Genomic DNA, 25,029 nt, shown 5'->3' on the forward strand with positions numbered 1-25,029 from the left:
AGATGTTATACATCCTAAGTATTACCAAACTGGATCATACCTTTCCCTCTAAAAAAAATCAACAGCAATTTAAAGCCTGCATTATGAGCTTACCAATTGCAGTTAAAGCACAGAGCTTATGAATTTATGCTCAATGCATTCTGCTCCATTATCTCCTTTTTAGACAGGTCCCTCCTCTCTCACAAAAGTATTCCTACTACAACCATCTATTTCTACATCCAACAGCCAATCTCCTCCCTTGCCCACTAAAATCAAAACCTAGCAAAACATCACAAACCACAGAAGAACACCCTGCCAACCTCTTCCAGCACACAGCAAATTTGGCCTTTAGCAGCTGCTGTCTCTCTCATCTGCTCTTTTTCTCCCTTGCCCTTGAACATGCTAAAGAAGGCAGCAGCCACGGTTAGGGCAGGGCAGAGCCTGGCTCTGCTGCACCTGGTAATCCAGAGTGTGCTGGCAGCAGTTTGCCAAGGCCCCAGACCTTCTCAAGCAATTGTGTTTATTCAGCTACCCAGCAAGCAGAGGCACTCCGTGCTGTAATGCAGCCCAGGGTTCCCAGCTATTAAGGGAGGTCTTAAGAGCCCACAAAAGGCCCATTGGGAAATAGGCAGAAATCTATACCAATTAATGGGTCACAAATAGGTCTTGGGTTGTGGCTTTTTGTTCTTAATCTCCCCGGGTGACCTCTGAGCCTAGGGATTTACAGAAAGCAGTAGAGTGGGAAAGAAAAGGACTGCATCAGTACACTGCACAACCAAGCATCACCTAACAGCAGTAACAGGGAGCATGACAGGGAGCCTAGTAAAGTAACAATCACTGTAGTTTGGCTATAGCCAAAACCAGTCCCACTCTTGCTCACAAAAATCCAAGGCTGCTACTTCCATAGTACTGTGAAACTGTTTGAACTCAAGGCATGTTAAGAAGGATTGCGGGGGAAGGAGGAATTAACAGCATGAGAGTAAATTTAGTTCACAAGAGGGAAAAAAGCCGCTTTGAAGAACAGATTTCTTTCAGATTCTTAATACACAACCTCAAAGCACAGGTCTGCAGTGAATCCATCCTTCCACCCTGTAGGCGGGCAATGAAGGCACTCTTTATATTCCTCAGAAAACGTTAATCTCACAAGAAAATCATTGTATTATAGCAACTTGGAGCACTGGAAACACTGGAATTCAAACTCTGAAGACAGTGCATAAACTGTATTCTTGGACTCAGAGATACAGCAAGCACCTCAAGATACAGTTTTATCTTTTCAGCATTCTTACATAAAAATTCCCCCTTTCCATAAAAGCCTTTTTCAAAAAAAGAAAAATAAATTTAAAAATCTGAATTTCAGAGCACCATCTCTGAGCTTTATATCATTACAGATCCTGCTTTCAGGACAGAATGCTTTGCTGTATCCTGAGAACAAGGTCCCAACTCAACAACCATCACAATAAGTGCTAATAGCAACACAGGAGTCACTAGTGTACAAACGCTGACTGAGGTCAGCAGCTGGGGAATCTTGGTGTGACTGAAGAAGAGTACCTGGATGACAGTGCACAGCTTTTCAACAGCTTGCAGATCAGGGTTTGATAGTAAAAGGCCTTAAGGAAGAAAAGGAGTACAACACTAAACGGTGAGAACAATAAATGGGGGACCTGAGGTGAAGGGCCCCATGTTTGGGGTACCTGAAGGACAAGGTGGTCTCTGGCTCCCACTGAAGGAACAGGATGTGTGGACACTTTGTAAGAAGCAGCAACATTGATATTTCATTTTTACAGTTCCAGTTCCTACTCTCACAGCTAACTGACCTGCCAGCCCACACACCATATGTTGCTATTCTCTTATGCTACTCTCTTAAAAATCAGGTCCCACTTTTCATCTACTAGAAACATCACTTTTTAGATAACTGTACATGTTTTATAGTCAGCTTCAGTGAGCCACATTCTGGGAAAATATGAAGCAGGGCTGTATCTGGGGGCTGAGAAGATCTAGAAAGCTGTGTCACCTCTGCAGCAGAGGTTATCCTCTTCCTTCATGTTCTTGGTGGTTTGATCAAATTTCTGCAGGAGAGTGGAAGGCAGCAAGAGCTACCACAGTGTAGATTCATTTCAGAATTTGGCTACGATTTTTTGCTAAGCTGTTGTTGACTTGTTTTGGTGTTCCCATGGCTCATTAGAGGCAGTATGACATTAGTTGCAACAGAAGGTACCTGGCTGGCTTCATCTCCAGACCTGCAGCTGTGGAACTGACCTAACCTCCTGTGTAGCATTTGAGTCAGACAGGGAATCAACCTAAGTGGTTGGCGTACATCTAAGATGACAGGTCTCTTGATGAGAGACATTTCTTTGGCATGACCCCTGTTCAGTGATTCAGTTTTCCCCTTTGACTTCGTGGCCCTCAGTCCAAACCTTCTGACCTGGGAACACAAGTTATTTCTGCTACATTTGACACTGACCGGTCACACTCGAGTGATTAGAAAATTATTCAGACCAAGACAGAAACTGAGAAGCAACATCTGCTATTCTTTTACCACTAAAATACAAGAATTTTTATAAAGTCTTCCAATAATTTTTTATCCCTTCCATGTACTTCTTGGCTTAACACCACCAGACAATTAGGAATTATCAAAAACACCATTCTGGAAAAAAATCTGCAGAAATGCTTTTCAAATATACAAACATTATGATCTCAGCTACTTATTGCATCTGGTTATTTTTATATATATATATATATATGAGACAATATATATAATTTCACATATCTGAAATACTTTCTCCATTGATTTGATAGTTACAGCACCTAGACTTCCAATGTTATGAGAGCAAAAGGGATGTTACAAATAACTGATTAGATGTCTTCAGGGTTGCATTTCCAACAACCTTACCAAATTCCCGATGTCATAACATCTTATCTTCCAGGTACCTCATTAAAGTGCTTGTATCACCCAAGTTTATTGGGTGCTTGTATCACCCAAGTACAACAAATGAACATTTTCTGCCTTTTCTGACTTAGAAGCCTTTCCCACTGTCAAAAGAAAATTACTTTTACCCCTAAAAATATTCTCCTGATAGACCTACACTTCCTAATTCTTTTCTGCTTAAACTACTAAGTTCATCAAAGACCCTGATATTGTCTACAATGCACATCTTCATAATAAATGGTTTCACACTAGGCTTTCACGACAGCTCCTTATCACTTTTTCACATAGCAAAAGGCGACAACAGGCAATAATGAATCACTGAATTACAGGGAAAAGACTGAGAAACTGAGAATACTATGACAATTGGCTGTCATATAGAATGGTAGCTTTTTCTTCTGCAAATTTGGCTCAAACACAGAACATTAAACACTTGGGGCTCTAGCAGGTGTAATGTATTTAGGTGCCTGCAGTGCACAAAGTGCCTCGGTGCTCCCTGGCACACCGAAACCATGTGTTTTTTTGATGGCTACCTCAGTTACTTTCTCTACCTGAAACGGTCCAGCTTGCTAAGTGTACTCACAGCATAAAGTATTTGCAGCAATGAACTGAAAAAATACAATCTGTATCTACAAAGAGAGTCCTGATCATGCATAAGAGTGTTTATCATTCCCCATGTTGACTCTAGTTTCCCAGTCACTGGGTACAACAGTGGGACAATTCAGGAGCAGCATTCCCAGACTGTGCCTTTCCAAAAGTTTGCCTGAACAAGTTTTAGTGCCCAAGTGCAAATAAACCCTTTTCAGCCTCTGTGTTCTCATTTCTCAGAAAAAACTGTCTGAGCTCCTGACACAAGAGAGCATCTCAGACATATTCCCCTCGTTGGCTGCATTATCTTTGGCACTGCAGCATGTGACACACTGTCTGTCTGTAGTGAATCCCAGACATGGCGCTCCTGCAAGCTGATTCAGCTCACTACTGTGACAGAAAATAATCCTATCAAAGGGAAAAAAAAAATATTTCCTATTAAGTTACCTAAATCTACTTGGCACAAGGTCAAGCCAAGCACAGAAGAGGAGATGGGCTAGCATGGCAAAGTACAGTTAGAGAATGCCAGATCTTCCCATTTGAGAAGCCAGTGTCACTGCTGGCAGCCTTGGTCCCAATTTCATGCTACCCAGAGCTCCAGCTTCAGGTTCTACCATGCCATTTGGAAAGCCATTCAGCAGAAAATGCTGCTGCCACTTTGCTGCAAACTGAACTGACAACCCACTCAGTTGTTCCACCTATCTTACTATAATCTTAGATTCTGATTAATTCTTTCCAAACTGCAACATGCTGCATGCGATACTCTGGGTCAGAGCAAAGATCCTCATAAAAAGAACTAGGTCTTTGATAGAGGATGCCCAACAGAAGAAAAAAGAACTCAAAAAAAGATAAATACAGAGTTATCTTTCTCAGACACAACCTCTTCCAGCAACAGGCAGGGTAGATTTTCCAAGTGGGAAGTCATACTGATATCACTGCAGTGATGGAGTTTTTGCCAGGATTTTGCCTAGTTTGTGTTTAAACCCTTCCAAATTTTGGCTTCCACAGAATACTCACAACAAGGAATTCCACAGTTTAGCTGTACATTATACTGTAAAACCACTTCTCTTTGTCAGTTATAAACCAAATTCACTGAGTTACAAAACACCTGCCTCATTATGAGAAACAATGAACAATCTTTATGTCTCACCTTCCCCACACAATTAATAGTCTTGTAGGTCACCATATATCTCTTTTACCAGAAGTTGCCTTCCCACGATGACCAGACCTAGACTATTCATTCTTAGATGCATTTAATCCATAATTCTAATCACCCTTGCTGCTCTTTACTTCATTTTCAACCTAAGCTGGGGGAGAAGAAGGAATCATATTATACATTTCATATTTCGCAGTTACACAATGGTATAACTACAGCTCTTGCTTGGCTTTTTTTCCTAATTAGCCTAAATACCACTTGCCTTTTTAACGAATGCTGATCAAAAATTTCCAAGAACTATCTACACTACCTCCATAGACCTATTTTCTACATTATAATAGTCAAGTCAGCACCCTGCTGAATATGTATAATAAGAATTTCCTCTTCTTCATGGTAGAAAAACACATTACTTTGCATTTTTCAAACTTGGATCCCATCTGCAATTTTATCCTGCAGTTACACAGATTTTTATTTCTTTCATCTTTCAGCAGCCATAGGGCTGGTTCGAGGGGCCTGCTCCCAACTTATTTTCCCAGTTCTACACTGCCCCACTCTTACTACTTTCATGAGACTAATTTTGAGTTGGATCAGCTTCCTGATAGTGCACAACAGCTCAAACAGGCAGTCAGATGTGGGGATAATAGGGCGTACAAGAACATTTTGTATGGCCACCAAAGGTGAAACTATGGCTTGGTTTACCAGGAGACTCTCAACCATTTAATAATACGAGCACATGCTGTTACCTCAGATTTCATCCCACACTCAGCAGCACCCAGTCTTCAATGGAGAATTCCCTCCATTTTAAACACAGACAATTTACCCCTACCTTTCATTTTCTCTTTTTTAAGTAATTATCAGTTCTGAAAAGCATCTTCTTCCTGATCAAAATGATCTTTAAATTTCTTTCAGGATTTTTGGCCAGGGACTTTATAAAAAGCATTTTGAAAATATGAATATAAGATACAGGCACACCAAATCATATATATCCTCATGCTCTTTCGAACATTTAACAGCCCTACAGGATGCACAATATCTGAATGGTCTGCAAAAAATAATCCCCACATTTCCTGCTTCTCAGTATGTTTCTGCATGCATTTCTTCCTTCTGCATCTACTGTACTGACACCCAATTTTCAGCACAAATTCACAGCTTCATGCTGAAATTCTGCATCTAATCATACACCTGCAATCAAGTCCAGCTGCTAAAGACACCAGTCCTTCTCTCCTGCTGTCCTCACCTGCACACCTCTCCCTCCCTGCCACTCTCTCCCGGTGTCAGGGGAGCAAATTGTATCTCACTGACAGATCAAGTGGATCTTAAAACTAATAATTTAATATTTCCTAGGTTAGTATCAACTAGGAACAGCTTTGGGTCTGCTGCAGAATCACATGACAAGAATGTAGAAGCACAGAGGTACCAGTGGCAAGAGTGGCTGGGAAAGGCTGAGCTGCTTCTTTCAACTCCAGCAACAGTTTATGCTAGAATAATGTATTGATAAAATGACAAGCTTATTACCTAGACATTCCACAAATAGAACCATTTCTTTTAATTGGTATCACATTTTCCACCTTCCTCTGTCACTCAAGCTGCTTTATATGATAGATTACACACCACTGTTAGGAGTTCAGCAATTTCATATCAGAGTTCCTTTAGAAGTCTGCAGGGAGTAACATCTGATCCTGGTGATTTGTTACTATTCATTTTATTGATTTATTCTAAACCTACTTCTACTGACAGTCTAATTTAGAGATAGCTTAGACTCACACTGCATAAAGCAATGGTCTTCTGCAAGAGCCTCCCCAGGTTCTCTCATATTGAACACTGATATATAGAGGAGTATTTTTTATCTTTTCTGTTATTCTTACATTGATGTGCTCATCTAAAATCTTATTCCCTTCCTATAAGCATGGCAGTAATATGCATTTAGCCCACTTATTTTACCAAATCTTCCTAAAACTTCAGGGAAAAGTTTACAAAATCCTTCAAAATTATGATTGACAACATTTCATTATGAAGGACTGTTAAGAGGAAGGGTTAGCAGGCATTTATTCTCTCCATCTTTCTAAAACCTGGAAGGTAAGATCACAATGTGTTGTATGGGCAAGTATTTATTCTTGTTGACATGAGTTCACATGCATCAGATACACTTACACTGACTGAGTGACAGCCACAGGAGTACATTTTTCAACACCCTTTAATCATCAGTGAAAAGCAGAGTGAGCAAAAAACCTAGTAATATGCTTCATAACTAAGAAAAAATTATCAAAAAGCAACCAGACCTTTTTTTCTTGGAATATTAAACAAAAGACAATCTAGAAAAGGCAGAGCTGTCGCCCTTTTTCACAACTTCATTTAACAGCTGACTACAGTCAGTTCATGCAAGATAGTACCATTCCCCTCTAAGGTCACGTACAGTTCCACAGAGGGTGCCACTGTCCAACAGCACAGCACTGTCATTGGTGCAGTGTAGAAACAGAATGTGTTAAACAAAAGTAACTCTTACTACACAGGACTTCTAGGAAATAGACATGATCTGAAGGTCCCTCTGAGGTGGTATGTTAAAATCCTAAAAGTAAAACTGCTTCTATATGACAGGGGAGAGTTCCCACTAATCCAAGGATCATGCACAGTCCCAGATAAGGTGACACAGCAAGGTACAAAAGTCATTACTCCTTTCTTTTCCTACTCCAAAGAAATCCAGACCATACTTCTATTTTTCTGCCATTCTTTTAGCTATGTCATGAGGATTTGTCCTCTTTTTTCTGTCTCTTTAATCTTTCTCCAGGCCCTCCATCATTTGCCATCCCAACATCTGCAATAGCCTAACAAAACTGTCATGCCTCCCCTTTGTCAGAATCCCCTTCACCCAGTCCACTACAAAGATACATCAGTTAGTACCTACACCACCATGTTGTTCCAGTCATACCATTCCACGTTTATTTCCTTTCTCCAGATCACACTTTCCCTCTGCCTCTTGCTCTCAAAGACCTTCACAAATGAATCTCTCCTCTATTCATTCCCTGAAATGAATCCTGCAGTAGGGAAGTAAAAGACATGTGGTGTCAGCAGATGCAGTAGGGGAGATTATGTTCTACTTCAGCAATGCTCTGCTTAAGCTGCGTGAGAGAGGTGGCTGACCCAATGGACTAAAGGAAATGGTCTGAGAGATCCAGGCAGGCCTGGAGCAGTAGCAGTGGATGTGATGATCACTGCATCATTCCAGAGACTGCCAAATGTTGAATGTAACTGCCACAAAGCAAGACAGCATGTTTGAACAGAGACCAGCTGGAGGAAACTCCAAAGATGACATTGGGATAATATCTAGAGAAGCAAACACTGCTAACATCCAATAAATAAAGATTTTACATAAAGGAACAATGATTCTGAAATAAATGGTGTAGTCAATGGGAAGGGATTAGAGACCCTGAGATGCTAAGAATTGTTCTCTTGAAGATTAGTTGTTCAAATCCCCACCCTTGATGAGGATTAGCCCAGGAGGTGTGTTTTGCATCTTTCACCTAGATACTGACGTATTTGAAGTGTATCTCTCTATTCAGTTCTTAAAACCTCAAATTGTACTCTAAAATGCACACTCAGCAGACATTCTCCAGTGATTCCAACCACCTTAGAGATGACTCAGAAAAGTTGTTTGCTACAGAAATTTAAAATTTCCATCCATTCCATACCAGGAAACAAGAACAGTCTTCTTGGGGGTTGGTACTTTACAGGTTGTAGTACTTCAGTGAAATGAAAGCTTCCTTCCTTTGAGATGGAAGGCTGGCAAGCCTTTGGTAGTGGCAAGCCCAAATTTAAGGTGATATCCCAAGAACTCGCATATACTCCCTGTCACAGTCATCACAAAAATCCCTCAGTCATTAAACAATTACTAAGTAAGTTACGCCTGAAGAGTCTTGCAAACCTCAGGCTTTCCAGACATCCTGCCTATGGAAGTCACCAGAGCAATAGACTAATCTAGCTTTGCTGATTGCAGTGTCCTCTTCAGATGTCCTCAGCTGCTAAAACAGTGCTCTGTTATATCACTGGCACTGGGATAACTCTTCAGGTTGGGTCCCCACCTGTTTATCATAGCAGAGTTAATTAAACTGAGTGCTTAGTGTCTTGCTGCAGGTTTAGCAGCAGCTGAAGGAAGGGCCTTAAAGACTGGGCTGGACACCAGTAAAATTTTCTCCAGATGAGCCCCAAAACTTGCTTTACACTCTCGGGTGCAAGCGGCATCTGCCGACTTGGGCTAGAAAATGGAGGCTGGCTGGAGCAATCCGTGGCGCATCGTTCAGCCATGTCGGTGTTTGGAAAAGGCAGCGTTCCATGACCACGCCAGCCCCAGGATAGCGGATTTTCTGTTAACAACCATTGAGGGCTGCAGTTATGATTTGGTATACAAAGGGCGGGAATGAAAACATGCAGAGCATCCCTGCTTGGGAAGCAGTGTAAAGGGTCAAACAGAACAACAGCCCCCTTCGAATGTAAGAACAGCCCCTTCTCTTGTTCTTTACAAACACAAATAAGGAAACTGCACTGGGGGCTGCAGAGAAAGCAACAGGCCACGGAAGTCATCCTGGAACTGGCAAACAGACAGCAGGAGCAGCAGCTGGGTACAACAACATCGTCCTTTTATGTTCTGTGAAGCTATGCCTGCTAAAACATAAGCCTTCGGGGCTCTGCAACTCATCATTCTCTGAGATGGGCCAGATTGGCACTAGAAAAAAAATACAAAACCCAGCAAATCCAAGTACCCAAAGGGCAGAAGGATGCCTTCAGGTGCACACACAAAGCTGTACATATGCACAATCAACATCCCATACTTCCTCATGCTAAAGGCAACTGAGTCTGCAAAAGAAGCTGGTAAAAACCATTACGGGGCATCCCTCTCATAAACCACTGGGAAACATAACTCCTAAAGTCTTGCATTTTGATGAAGTTCTGTATTACCAGATTGATAAAGTCAGAAGAAAATGGTATCTGAGGAACTACCCTCGAGGGAATGGAGGGCTGCTGGGCAAGTTTAGCACACATCTTTGTGATGGCAAAAAACCAAAGGCACAGCTACTTTGTTCTGCTCCTGGGATGCAGTTAACCCTGGCTACAGGGCAGAGTCTAATTGTTTCTTTCCAAAGGAGCGAGGACAAGGCAGAGGTGAGGGGAAGCTAATCAACCTTTAAATACTTTACCATCTGCTAACAACCAAGCAAGTAATGGTTTTAACATTTGCTTTGAGGACAGTTTACCAGCCCCTCTGTACAACAAAAAGACCAGGCTTAGGAACAGCCTCTCTGTGATGTGAGGGAGAGAGAGTAAAGAGATAAAAAAAAAAGGTAGTACATGGGAGGATGTATACAGCATCTAACACATTACATAAGGAGTGCTTTGCTTTTACAAACGCTAAACTTTAATACATATCACTACTGAAAGTATAATTGTTTTCCAGCAAGATTGTGAGCTTATAAAATAAGATGAAGCAGACTATAAAGACTGGCAGCTGATGTTCCCCAATCTGTGTGTGATAAACATTAATGAAAAAAACTTATTCTATTCCAATATTTGACCTTAAAAGGCCAAGGAAGCATCCTCATTACACTGCCTACAAGCTGGTTCAAGTAAATTACACCCATAACTAGCCTACTGCATCTGTAGAAGGAAAAGAACCACAGCCTCTCTCTGCACTAAATATTAATGTCTAGGCAGACAAAAGCAGCACTAGGAACACTGTAATAATATCACTGGCAGACACTCTATGTGTTTCTTTGGGGCACTGACACATCAGCACTAGGAATATGCCCATTGTCCCACATTAAACTAATGACTCGTTCTGAGACATTCCTCTGGGAATCACAGATGTTACTTATATTTTCAGACAGACGTTTCCTATTTAAAAGGATTAAAGTGTGTTTATTCTCAGTAATCTCATTTGTAGAGAAAGATATATACAGGCATCAGGAGTATGCATTTTAACCCTATTGGGGATGACCAAATATACAGTGCCATTGGCAGCCACCTACCCTCTCTCCTCTTCAGTATTCAGCACCTCCAAAAGTCTCACAGGCCTGGCTGCTTCCATTAAAAGTGTCTATGAATTGCAGGTTACAGGCACTTCTAATAAACTACTCCATAAGCTCTTGGTGACAGCAAGATGTGCATATAACCAAGAGATCCAGCTGGAAATTAAACTGCATGCATGTCAAGTAGCCCGATTCATATAAAATTGCTCTAGGCTGGAATGAAATATCTCTGGTTGAAGACAAACAAGTAGAGCACTGGGCGATACGGTGTTCCCCGGGCTATGAGGAAATTTATAAGCCGTTTTAATGAAACAGACGTGCCAAAGTACTGGGGTGGTGGCAAAACGAGTAGCTGGCCAGGAGGTGAGGTGCGCTGCAAGCATCCGGATACAGGATGGATACAGGAACAGCTGCAGGCTACGAGGGATGGCAGCCCTGACTGCAGAGAGACGGTGCTGTACAAAGCCCGCCGCAGCCGGCGCTACCCCGGCGGCAGCCAAAGCCGAAGGTAAACCGGTTCAAGTTGCTGCCGAGCAGCTCCGCTACCCCCGGCGCTCCTGCCCCGGGGCCGGTGCCGCTCCGCCACCGCCCGGCTGCCTCCCCACACTCGTGGATTCCTCCCCGCATCGCCCCGGCTGCACGCCCGGCTGGCAGCGGCTTTCGGCCAGGCGTGCCCGGGAGCGATCCCCGCGCCGCTCTGCCGGCACCGGGACCGGCACCTCTCCCCCATCTCCGGCCGCCGCCGCCTCCCCGCCAGGCTCGCTCCTTACCCGTCTCTTTGTCCTGGGCGGCTTCCAGGTGCAGGTCGCTGAGGAGATGCTCCAAAATCTTCTCCGGCGTCCCCGACACCACCACGTATCTGTCGGAAAGCAGAGAGTCCCCGGAGTCATCCTCGGTGGAGGACTGCGAGCGGCTGCTCCACTCATCCTCCTCGTCCTCCTCGTCGATGTACTTGAAGTAAGGCACGTCGAAGGTGGGCAGCGGCCGCTCCCCGCCGCGGCCCGCCAGCGCCTCGGGCACCCGCACCCTGCCGCTGCCCATGGCGCCCCGCTCCCTGCGCGCCGCCGCCCGGCCCCTAAGCTCCCCCCGCGGGGGCCATCGCCCTGCCGGGGCCGCGGGCCGCCGCCCCGCCCGCCGCCGCCGCCGCCGAGCCCGGCCCGGCCGGCCCAGCCCCGCACGCCCGGAGCCGCGGAAGCCTTACCTCCCGCGCCGCTCGGGGGCCGGGCTGCGTGACCACACCTTCCGCAGCACCAGCGCCGCGCCGGCCGCCTCCCGCGCCCGCTCGCCGCCGCCTCCATCGTCCACCTTCCGTGCACAGAGGGACAGAGAGAGCGCGGTCAGTGCCCGCCGGGGTCGGGGCTGGGGCTGCCATCCCGCCGCCCGGGGGAGCCGCCGCCGGAGGCTTAAACTGGGGAGAGGGCTCTTGGTACCCCGGGACAGGTAGGCGGAACGGGCTCCCTTTGTGAGCTGCACTGGGCTCCGTGTGTTGGATTTTAATTCACAGAAGCCAGTGAGAGGGGGGCTTTGAATATGCGGGTTTCTGTGTCCCCAAGGTGATGGTTTGTTTAATTCCCAGACAGTCAAACAAAGCAGGGGACAGGTAACAATAGTCTGAAAGCGGCAAGTGCTCCCGAGCGTGCCAGTTATAGAGAGGCAGAGCACACCTTCTGTAAACCTTCTCTCCTGTACTTCAGTAAAGGCAATACAAACAGTGGGGCAGGCATGTAATGTGTACCTCTGAGCATCTCCTAAAATACTCCGTGTACGGATCTCCCTTCTTTTCAACAACTTTTTAACTTGGGAAACAAACACCCCCACAGAAAGTTCAGCCCAGTGACCGCTGTGTGTGTGAATCTTGGCTAAGCTGCGGTTTCTACACCGAGTTTCTCCCTCCCCGCTCCCTGAAACGGAAGGGAGGTGAACCATGACCCATTTGTGCACACGCAGCCCACATCCCCAGCGCAGCCGAAGCCAGCTGACTGAGCAGTGCGGGAGATGAGGGCTGGCTGCTGACTGAGCAGGGCGCATTGAAACGCGGCGGGTGCCGGAGAGCGGCGCGCAGCCCCTGCGAGATCCTCCTGGCAGATTCAGTCACCGCAGAGTGAGCGACACAAAAGAGGCAGCTGTTTCAATGCAAGTACATCCCAGTAGGTGCTGTTCCTCTAATTCTGACCTGGTTTAGTTATATTGTTCAGTATGCCAAACACACATATGAAGGCCATACATGTAGTACTCAAAGAGAAAACAGAATTTATGCATGAAGTCTACAGTATCCAGCAGTGAAAAAGACTTCTAATGGGTTAAAAATTGTTAAGGAACGGAGCTACCTTGGCAAAACAAGAGTGAGAAACCACATTATGATTCCTCTTTCTATTCTTCTATTTTTTATTCTGAGACCCAGTGAATCTGACTGCTACTTCTGGTTGTCACTGTGGTGTAGACATGCCCAAAGATACAGCTCCTGCCCTGAAGAAGTTTTCTTTATCAGTAAAGAACATGTAGAATTGATCTATTAAATTTCTGCAAGGTCAGACATACAGGTACTGAGCCAATTAATGTCAGATATTCATTGTAACACTCCCAGGAGACATTACTGAGCAACCACGTTACAAGAATACTGATGCATAATTGTAATCTTCCATTTCACTGGCCATGGTTTTTTGTTGCCTATATATTTGAAAAACTGCAATGAAATGAGCAGCAAAAGAGAAGGAGAGGAAGAAGAGGCACAGCATTAAAGCAATTCAGTAAAAGGGAGGTTTATCCAAACAAATTGCTCCATTTCTCTGTCTCTTCTCTGGCATTTCCATCCTCTAAAACAGCCCCGATCCTCATTTCCCTGTGCTCACTGACATTCCAAACTGCAGCACATGGAGAATGTATGTGATGTATGGTGCTGTATTTGTACAAGCCATCTATTTCCTCATAGATGGGAATGGATTTTAAGCACACCCATAGACATTACATACATGAGCAGCTGGCAGCAAGTCAACAGGGAGCACTGGGAGGGTGAAAGCTCTTTCATACTGAAAGGACATTAACAATGGTTGGTGTGGAAGACACTGTTTCCCCTTCAGCATCTCACTAGGCAGAGATATTTTTAAAAAAACCTTTGGAGTAGGTGTTTGCAAATTTTGAGCATAAAGTGCCCCAATCAGATTTTCATAAGGCTCTTCTTCTTGTTCTTGCCTCTTTTAGCAATTTCAAGGAAGAGAAAAATCAATCTGTTGTATCAAAAATTGGGCAAAACTAAGGCAAATTGGGTTCAAGTTGGATTTTCATTACCTATAATAAATATTTCCTTGAAAAAAAGGAGAGGAATAGAGAATTTCTTTATTTTGCTATCTTATATCAAAAACAATCTCACTTTAAGGGAAGAATTACTATTTCATTAAACCTCCACTTATACATGACATATTTTTGTGTTCAGTCAGGCCCTTTAATCATACAACAAGCCGCAACAATTAACCTGAACAAAGCAAAGCACATACGCAAGTCTTACATATTTTCACAAGTTCCGATTTCAATACAGATATTACTCTAAAATGACATCAAGGCACGCTTCATTTACCAGAACCTGGAATGGTCTGTGAAATAATTCTTGCTAAAAGAAAACCACGCTGTTCTCAGCATGCTCCGTCTAAATCCAGTGACAGATGAGGAGGATCCAAGGGGCCCCCAAGTGACAGCAGTGTGTACTGAAGGGCAAGGCAGGACCCTGGCCGAGTCCCTGAAAGTCAGCAGACTGACTCAAGAGACATTCTCATCACACTTCCAATTAACAAAGAAGCCTTCCAGCAGTTTTCCAGACCTTCACACAGCCCTTGCAACCTTCGATGGCCGTGCAGGGGAACAGAGGCACAGCATCATCATCTCTCATTTTATGGCTGGGCAGAAGGATCGGGGCAGAGAGGCCACCACAGAATCCCAGTTCGCATGGGTGATGCTGCTCCGGCACCTGGACTTTGAGCCCCCCACACTGACTATCTGATATTTATTTTGCTCCAGGGCAGTGGGTAGGAAATTACTCCCAGTAGCCTTGATCAGAATATATTTGAACTTGAGGTGGGACAGAAAGAGGTAGAGCACCAAAATGCTGCAGAAGTAAACTGCCATCTCACTTTACATGTGGTCTTATGCACACTCTCGTCTCATCTGTACCTTCAAAAGCACCATTCACATCCTGTTAGGATGTTATAATCAATCCATGGTGCACATTACCCATCACAAGGAAATTTAGCTAGCTCTGCATCTGTCAGCCACTATATTTCACATTTATTACAGCTTTTAATTAATCATCTCTTGATAGCTAAACACAGCACTATCAACCTCGATATCAGTTCCCAGCAGGAGTTTCAAGTAAACAGCAAGGTTCTCTGGACTCAGTGGATCTTCCAACCAATATTATAGCCAATTTTCCACTCCTCTCATCCATCTTTCTAATACTGAGGTAAGCCATTTATCTCGTGGGTAATATATTTTAACAGCAGACAAGTGCTACCTTTATTTTCAGCATGAAAGGAGCCCTGGGGTGGTATAAATATTTATATGCCTATAGGAACGAAACAGCTGGAAGTCATTGCTTAGCGGGCCTCAACTTGTGAGTTACACTTTGCATGAGCAGGAATATGACCCCCTGAATTAGCACAGTGGAAGAAGGAAGCAGAAGGAACCTATGGCATTGTTGAAAACAGCCACAGTGGGCTGGCTTCCTTATGGAAGCCATTAGGTTTCTAGGTTATTTGCAATTGGCAGGGAAAAACACACTCTCTGGCCAAAGCAACTGGTAACTTTGGTATCAGAGATATTTCTGTGTTCCTTGCATTCCTGAGTTTGGCCTTTTAATTAATAGAAAAAGGATCCAACACCCAGAATGCACTGCCTCCTCTCTTCCTGTGAGAAACCTCCACTGCTAGAAATAGCATTTAAAAGCTGCTCTGCTTTCCACCAGCTTTCTAACAGAAAAAAAAAATATACTCTGCAACAGACAGTATATTCAGAAGCCTGCTTCACTGAAAAGAAAATCCATGTTCACATAATTACTCCAGGACAGGAGTGCAAAGATTAATTTCTGTATCTGTGTTACCCATTACCAAAGTGCTTGTTATGTTGGAACATCCCTAACCAGTAATGCAAATTATGCACTTCCCAATGACAGAACTTTTATTCATCTCTTCACCTGCTTTTTTTAAAAAAGGAGTCAGACCCAGAGCTACCCCAGCCAATACCAAAGCCAGACAGATTCACACACTGCTGGTTTCATTGGGTAAAAAAAGTAATACAGGAACTAAGAGATAATCTATAAGGCACCTATACATTTAATAGAGCATGGAAAATCCAGTGCACAGACACATTTTCCTGCTGCCAAACAACTAAGCAAAGGCAAAGAGAATCTTCTTTGGGCAACATGCAACAAAGCAAACTTTACATAGACTATCTACTTCAAAATCACATTAAAGGACAAAGAAATTGCCTCTTCTAGAAGTTATGGAGGGCAGGAACATTTTGTTTTCCTAGCATAATTTGGTAAAACTGACTCAACACAATCAGATAATGTCAATCACTTCTGCCTCTATGTCTTTTGATGCTGGTGCCAGGTCATGCCCTTGAGAGGTACGGGAAAAGGTGTACGTAGAGGATTCCCAGGGCTGTTTGTGTTCTGAAGAGGAGACCACTCCCCTCAAGGAATTTAAGGAGCTTCCCCGTGCACACAGGAACATATCCAAGCAGTATGAAACACAACAGCAGAGTCAGGAAGCGAGCTCAGGAGAACAAGTGTAGAGAAGCTTTGACTGCCCATGCAGGGAAAGTTCTCAAATTGGTGACAGAGCCTGACAAAAGCCACAAACTAACAAGATCCTCATTTCCAAAGACTGATTGTTTTGCTGGGCAGGTGTCTTTTTGCTTGGATATTATAACATCTCCTGTATATACTATCCATGCAAAAGAAGAACATGAAAAAGACAGAAAAGTCAAGTCAAAAAACTGAGAAACACTGACTGTAATCTTTGTATTATCTAATGTAGTTCCTTTGAATAAAACACTTTTTTTTTTTTTTTTAACTCTCTCCTGCTCCATTCCTACACCTCTTCCTTGTTCAGTGTATGTTGAGACTTAACTTGGAGACTGAGTCCAAGCTGAGACAAAAGGCCTTTGCAGTGTGGCATTGAAGTCCCCAAACCTGCCCACTGAGGACTAGGTTGGACACACCAAAAGTGACAGAACTAAATCTCCATCCTGGCTCATTTCATCCTACAAGCATGTTCTAGTTGTAACAGCCAGGAGCTGCAGCTGTACAGAAACCCCTTCACAGCTCAGGCTGAAGCATGCTTGGAGCTTCCACAGCCTTTAAATATTAACCTCCAAAGCTCTAGAAACTCTCTACAGAGCTTGTAGAAATTGCATTTTTTTTGGCCTCTAACTCAGGTCATATTTGGGCAAATATTTATGAAGATGTCAAAAAAACTGCAAAAGAATTTCAGATCCCACCTCAGAATAATAAGGGCATAAGAGCTTTTCAGAGAACTACTGCCAATTTTTTTTTTTTTTTTTTTTGATATAGCAAAACAGGATTTACCCCTAACTTCACTCTTAGCTGCTTCTGAAAAATGTTGACTGCATTTTTCATATAGAATCACATAGGCTGATGCAGACACCTTTCAGAACATACAGAAAATATGCAACAACTCCTAGAAGCAATGAAAAATGAAGTTTTAAAATGTGAGACATTTGCTAGTGCTAATATTGCTAGACAATGAGATGAGTCCTGGCTATAAAATATAGGCACATTTATACTGCAAACATAAAAGAAAGGGAAAGGGGAAAAAAAAAGAAACACAAAGAAACACATTCTATTAACAGATCTAAGATACACTTTCAGACACCTTCTATCAAGACTAAAGATGATTGCCTTCTTACATTTCCCTGTGTTTCTCCCTGGAACCTGTTATTGTGGAAACTGCAAAATTAGATCTAAAGTCACCAAAGTGCAAACATGTACAAAAATTACTCTATTCTTCACAGGCTATTCTCCTTTATTTGACAAAAAAATGGAAGTGAACAGATCACAATTAATGTGAGGGTGGATGACAATATCTCTGATCTCTGTGGATAATCCATCTCAGAATATGTTACTGCATTTCACAGAGTTTCAAGAGAGATCAAAATCTGTATTAAGATGTTTGATTAACTTTCAACTACCACAGGAGAAAAGCTTTCAAAGTCACCAGTACAGCTCAACCCCACTATGTAAGGAGGAGACCAGTATTTTTTCTGCAGTGGTTACCCTCTCTTAATTTTAGAAAGATGAACATAAAAAAATAGTTACTACTCTACCTCAATTTAAAATATGAAAACATGAAAGATTTTCAATGGGACTGCTTGTTTTGAAGTTGCAAGATCACCACTTTTTCCAAATATCAAGGGAAAAATTACCTTAAAGGATTGCAAAACCATCAACAGCAGTTTGTCATATGGCAATTCTTTAGCATAAAAAAAAAATATGTTACCTAAGGCTGTGTTATTTCATTTCACTACAAAATACAGCTCATAGGATATACATACTGCATTTTATTATTTTTTCTGATGTCATGATCTTTTCCTCAGTTCTCCGTACTTTAATATTTTTGTTTTCCCCTGCAGTTGTTTATCCTTTAATGAAAGTGGGCTAACCAAAGTATACTGGTAGAAATCGCCTAATGACATTAAAATGTCTCACACAGTGATTTTGTTTTGACTCTCAGGGACTTCTGACTGGTCTGTAAAACCACAAAACACTCTAAATTTTGACCACAACCTCCCTTCAGGAAAAAGCACTCAGGCATTTTACCAAAACTTCCTAGTGATCTCACACTGAGCTATCAGTCTGACAGATACACAACAACATTTGGCTTAGCACAACCTCCTCTGAATTTATCAGCTACACAAATGGTGATAAAATGGTCACAAGCCACAACACGGGGGAAAAAAAATCAAAATCCTTTGTTGCTGAAGCCAGTTTTGAATACTGTGTCTGATAATGCACAGAACAAGCCCTTTTAGAAAAACTGTTGATGCTGTCATCTGCATACTGAGCATCCACAGCAAAGGCAACGTTCATAACAAGTTATCCTTGTAGAGGGGTCAAAAGGACAGTGCTGGTAAGACAGAGATGACAGACAACAGGCACCAGGGAAAAGATTAATATCCCTACACAGTCATACATCAAGGAACACAATTTTTGTCTGTAATCCCAAAACTGCTGAGAGTAGGATTATTTCTGCTTTCTCTATTACTAAGAAAAAAGAAACCGCTCATGGGAATAGGGCACTGCTAAATGTGAGTCCTTATGTGAGCTGAAGGGTTGCAGTCAGGTCCTAAGGGAAAAAAAAACCCAAAAAAAGTCAGTTGCACGATGTTCCCAAGCAGTGGTCCAACTACAAGCAGGGGGGAGGGGTTTAATTGTGCAAGCCACTTAAAAATATGAGAAACGTTTGTGTAGTTAAAGAAAGGCAAAAGAAGTGAAAAAATAGGAGCCTCATGAAGGTTTTCACAGAATCATAGAATTGTTTATGTTGGAAAAGACCTTTAGGATGAAGTCCAGCAACCAGAAGGTTCACAGTTAAAAAGGAAAAAACCCTTAATATTCTTTGGAAAATAACAGAAGCATAAAATTCATGACTGAAAGCAGGAGTCCTGGTGTATGTACACTTCCCTGTGGCACACTTCGATGGTGCTGAGCTGCAGTACAGTTGCAGATACACTGTTTGGATATGCAAGAAGTGTTCTAAACAGAGACACAATTGTTTGCACCCCTGACTGGCCCCCAGTTTCCTCTAAAATATATTTAAGGTGAGAACACTTTGAGGATTGGGCTTTAATGAAAGGAAGCAATGCCTCTAACGCAGGAAAAAGGGCACACTTTCTAAAATAAGATGAAAAAACCATTACTGGTGTCACAACCACCAAAGTAATGTTATCATAACCTTATCACTCCACAACTCTTTGTTGGTTAATGAGAAATGTCTTCTCACAACAACTGAAGGCTATGCATTTCAGTTTTCCCTTTCTTGGAGCACACACTCTTCATAGCTATTAGTGGGTAAATCTGACAGACTGACAGAGAGCTACCCCCTTGGCAAGGACAACTGAGGAGACCTTCTCTCTGCAACTGTACAAAAACAGAGAAAAAAAGAAAGGGGAAGGGAGTTAAGCAAGGCAGAAGACAGGATGATGGTATTAATATTGCTATCATTCTCTCACAGCTGGCAGGACAGCATTTACTTGAAAAAAATGTCAGTATACAGAAGAATTGCAGGCTTAGAGCATCTGTATTTTTAGAAAGACCTGCACCACACCAGGGCAAATTAACATGCCTGTAGAAAAAAAGGGGCAGATGCCAACCATCCCCTTTAGAGGCCTTGCAATTAATGTGGTGGAGTATGGACCTGGTTAGAAATTTCCCAATGAAACTTTTTCTTTTCACTGAAAAAAAAATGAATTCAGTACAACTGAAACTGTGCCATAACTTGTCAGTTTGAACAGAAAGTAGCCAGCCAGGCTTCCCCCACTGCCTGCACATACTGCCCACCCCAGGCTGGCAGGGCTTCTGCATCCCCTGCCACACAGGAGCTCAACAGGCCTGGAGGTCCAGGTCCCAAGGTAAGTGTCAGGAAAATTCAATTTGTATTTCTGCCCTAAAAGTCTTGCAATTATTTTCACCAGAATCAGAATTGTTTCCCTCCCCAGAATGTAAAGTTTCCTTCAGGACAAAAACTCAAAGACCAGATGCAAGTGTCTCCTTTTGTGAATAGAATAGAATAGAATAGAATAGAATAGAATAGAATAGAATAGAATAGAATAGAATAGAAATATGTAGATGAAACAGTTCAATCCCCCAGCTATTTGGAGGAGACTCTGGAAGACACTGGAACAGTGTCTTCAGTGATGTTAGTGGCAGTAGTTCAAGCCTTAGCTGCAGTGAAGAGCATGAGGGAAATGATATAAAAACTGCAGGATTTATGTTTCAGCCAGGAATGGGGGAGGAGTGCCAAGGCTTCAAGGAGGACTGCATATTTAACCTGGATACCCTAGGACTGATGATACATACTACTATTACCATATGGCTCAGGAAAAGAAAAACAGATATATGTAGATAAATGTGTATATATACAGAAATTATACTTGAGAGAATAATCCTAAGATCAGACACGTGAAGTTCAAGAAATTACTGGCATATGAGAGGAAATAGATAACAACTGGATTAACATCTAACAGGGCAGGAACTTGACTTCTCTGGCAGCCCCCATACAGCTTTCACTCAAGAATGAGAACTGCAGAATACAGCTCACTAAGGTTAGTAGATTTAATTTATTAATGTAGACCAATATTCACCTTGGTAAGGACACATGTACAAAGGCCTTACAACCTTTATAATGGAAGCAGTGATAAATAAAGTCTCCTGAAAGAATGGAAGAGAGATGGCAGTAAATATATGACACTGTCAGCCTTATATTGTTCTAATTACCAGTTCTGAACAGATACAACTTCAAAGTCAAACAGACAAGACCAATGACGCCTTTCGTTGTCTGTCACTCCAATTTATACTGGGTATGAAGAAAAATATTATTTTAAAAAACTCACTTACCCCCTTACTGTCTCTGAGAGAAAACTGTCTCTTGACTTTTGTCTATAATACCTCTCAAGGCTGCCAGTGCCATCACTCCAATAAAAATAAAGTAAAATAAAATTTGTACACTATTCCCATTATAAGCCATAATTGCAAACTAGGAAGGTTAAAACTTGCCTATTGCTGCTCATTACACTTATCACTGTAAGGCATACATCTTTTTGTTGAAGTGTTATGCTCATGGAAGGATGCAGATTATTTTTCTGAAAAGAGTACTCAGTAAAGGTCAGGAGCTGGATCTGACCTCATAAAAGGCTTAAGAAAAAGGTTCTCTAGAACTGAGTATGCTATATAAAGCTCAAGCTCATTCTCAAGAACTCCAGAATCAAACTCTCTGAAATGCACTGACATTTAACTGCAAGTGTGAAAAGGCACTGAGTAAAGGAGTAAAAAAAAAAAAAAAATCCAAATCTACTGTTTAAAATCAAAACAATTTATTTAACTTCTAGACCAATAGCAGTCATCACAATATAGAATTTATATCCTGTGGTTTGGTGGTTGTTTTCAACTAAGTTAGACATAATACAGTGATTTCTTTTGAAGAAAGTATGAATCACAATGGCTACAATTTTCTTGGGTTTGGATGACAGTTCTAATTCCCTCCAAAATAGCCTGAAATCACCAGCCCTTTTACTAATGCTTTCTAATGGTTCTTTCCTTGTTAATTAATTCATGAATCTAAATCATTCAAGCATAGATAAGCCACTAATCACTCACAGACTTGATAACAGATCCTAAGTAGACAGAAATGTGTAGAGCATGCAATAAAGCTGCCAAAAAAAAAATAAAAAGGAAAAAGGAGTTAGAAGGAAAAATAAAACTCACTCCTTCCACCTAATAGCAGGAGATGTGATTCTGCATTTATTATGCAGGATAAAATATTCACTGATGTCAATAGTAGCTATAGAAATGAGAAAAATCAGGCTGTTTCTATATAGAATGCTTTTTTCTAATATTACATGCACAAAAGCAAATTAAATGATCCTTTTTTTTTTTTGTTTGTTGTGGTACAATGTTTGTTGTCAACATTTAGCAAAAGGAAAACAGAATAAGGGAGGTGGGGTAGAGCAGGTTAACAATCAACTCTTGTAAGCAGTAATTAATTCAGAACTGGAGGTTATAGCACCCAAGAAATAAAGAAATTTTATTGCAGGATTACAACAAGGAAAACAAAGAAAAGTGCTTTCTTGAATACTGCTATAAAGCAAATGCTATAAAATTGTTAAATAAATTTTCATGTATTGAAGAAAAGCGAAGTGTCACAAGCAATACAAATTACAGAAAAATGTATGACACACACATTATGAAGCAACATTTTGTATTTCTTTATATTTTATGATTTTAAATAATCATATATTCATTTGCTCTTTATTTTGTGCCTGATGTTTTTATGTACACATGCTTGTTGCATGCCTATATGCTCTAAATTTATTTCAGTAGGAATGCTGGGAGTCTCCTCTCTGCTTTCCTTAGATAATACAATCGTGCCCAAATTTAGAAGGGAGCTAAGTTAGTTATACAAAGGGCAACCTCAACATTTATTCAAGTTATGGAATGCAAAAAGCACTGTTACCATAGCAACTAGTAAATCACATTGTATCTGCAATGAGATGCAAGGCATCTTGAGTAAACACTCATCTGCCTCCTCCTGTGACCTCCTCCGCAGGGAATAGTTCCTCTGTGGAGGAATACGTACAGAACTGTGCATAGTCCAGATTTCACTATCTCTTCTGCAAAAAGTTGACAGAAGTAATCCAAAGTGCTATTTTTGCATGGGGAGATTTAACCAGCTCTATCATTAGAATAGGAAGAAATACTGGGTAAAAAAAGATCAAATATTGAATGTTTTGCTGGGATTTGCCTCAGTCAAGACCACAAAACTGTACCTCAAACTCCTGTTGCAGGCCCTGCACCTGAAGACCATTCACAACAGCACTGGAAAGAAAAGCCTTGCTGCCAGCGTGGAGGCTGCCAGACATGCAGCAGCACATCGCGCTGGAGCTGTTGCCGCCTCCAGCCATCTGCTCCACCCTACTGAGGGATGTTGCCACCTCCAAAACAAGGACATCTGATCTACCCTTAGCCAGCCTGCTGCATGTTTTGCTGGGCTCTGATATTATCAGCACACAACATACCAGCTCTGCCTGACATAGCCTTCCCTTCTTCACATGGTAGGGGACGGCTGTCTTCAGGACAACTCCTCAAACCATGTTGCTCTACTGACAGTCCCCTCCATAAAGTCTCAGCCCATCCATCAGCCACTGGGCTTTCACTGTACTTCCCTGCTGCCCTTCTCTAGCTCTTCTTCAGCCACCATTATGCCTACATAAGGCTCCTTCTCTCTTTGGTTAAGTTCACCATGAGAAGCAGCACTGACATCAGGTTCCCAAACAATCTCCCTTGGGACACTTCCCTTCTCCTTCCTTGAAGTATCTCCTCCTGAGCAAGCTGGTGTTATCTATAGGGAGAAAGTGACACTCCATGATGCCACTTATCAGCTTCTGATATATTGTATGCACAGTGATTTCTTCGGCCAACAAAGGCTTCACTGCAGGCTGCAATTTTCCGCTGACATATCTTCTGATCCCATTCTGCTTCTCTCATCACATCCCATTACTTTCAGACTGTGTACTACAGACTACTTAGACACTGCCAACACCTCTTATGCCACCCAAGGAATACTGAAACTCTCATGTATCTCTGATCCTGGCTTCCCTTCCCCCATTTCTAGCTTTGATATCTTCCTTCCCATCATAGCTTCAAACAATTTATATAGCTTTCTACAGCTACATCCTTTTCCATGTATAACTGTGAGATCTCACCTAACCAACTTCTTTCTCCCTATTCAGAAAATTATTTTTATGTCAAAAATCTCATAAATTCACTTTCTCTTATAAGTCCTTCCAGAAATAACTTCTTAAACCTGTTTACTTGGTCATTACTGGGTTCTTCCTTCCCACATGGTTGGCCATTTACTATTTGACCTGAACTTTGATGGATAAGGAGATGCTGCAGGCGAAGAAGACGTACAGTCTGGAATTCACCATCTACCACAGAGCATTTGAGTAACAGAAACATAAAATGAGATGTATGGACAGATGACCAGGTCTTAACTCCCTAATAGAACCCTGTGGAGAGGGTTACAATATCCAAGTACTCCAGGGAAATAACTAATGATCCTTTCTTCAGTGCAGTCATGTTTCAAGAAGCAATTGCATGAGTTACTAAGTGCTTGAGACTGCCTCAGTAATTGCAATGATTTATTTTATGCATCATCGTAACTACAGCACTAGGTCAGGAGGACACGTGCCTTATGGATGCCTTGAATTTTAACACATGCATTGGAGGCAATCAGAAACACAGAGACCACAGTGGGGGACAGGGGGGTAGGGGAAAGACAAAGTCCAAAATCCTATCTAAAACATAGATTTCTGTTAAATTTTTTATAAAATGTACTATATTTTCAGATGACTCTAAGCAGAGGTTGCTTAAACTTTCTTCTGCTCCCCTAAAATGCAAGTGATCACTATCTAATGCTCTTGAAATATGTTAGGATTTTTTTTTTCCAGTGTAAGTAATGAATGTGCAGTTTACAGTGTAACTATCCATTCAATATAGACAAAAAAAAAAATGAAAACACAAGCCTGTTGTCTCTGTCTTATACTTCTGTTTATTCCAGACAAAACCTTCCCTGTGCAAA

General features: G+C 42.0%; 1 protein-coding gene and 1 long non-coding RNA gene across 2 annotated transcripts in view; one reads left to right on the forward strand and one right to left on the reverse strand.

The window, feature by feature from the left end:
- Positions 1-25,029, reverse strand: part of RAPGEF5 (Rap guanine nucleotide exchange factor 5) — a 155,711-nt gene that overhangs the window by 52,295 nt on the left and 78,387 nt on the right. Inside the window, exons 10-11 of the mRNA XM_053955047.1 lie at positions 11,865-11,968; positions 11,434-11,522 (exon numbers count right to left, since the gene is read on the reverse strand). Coding sequence (XP_053811022.1) covers positions 11,434-11,522; positions 11,865-11,968 — 193 coding nt within the window. The remainder of the gene's footprint in view (positions 1-11,433; positions 11,523-11,864; positions 11,969-25,029) is intronic.
- LOC128794837 (uncharacterized) lies at positions 11,896-24,938 on the forward strand. Its single transcript, XR_008433286.1, has 4 exons — positions 11,896-12,103; positions 14,973-15,113; positions 20,918-20,995; positions 23,234-24,938. It is a non-coding gene; the product is annotated as an uncharacterized LOC128794837 (long non-coding RNA).

This window comes from Vidua chalybeata, chromosome 1 (assembly GCF_026979565.1).
Source record: "Vidua chalybeata isolate OUT-0048 chromosome 1, bVidCha1 merged haplotype, whole genome shotgun sequence".
Classification (NCBI taxonomy): Eukaryota; Metazoa; Chordata; class Aves; order Passeriformes; family Viduidae; genus Vidua; species Vidua chalybeata.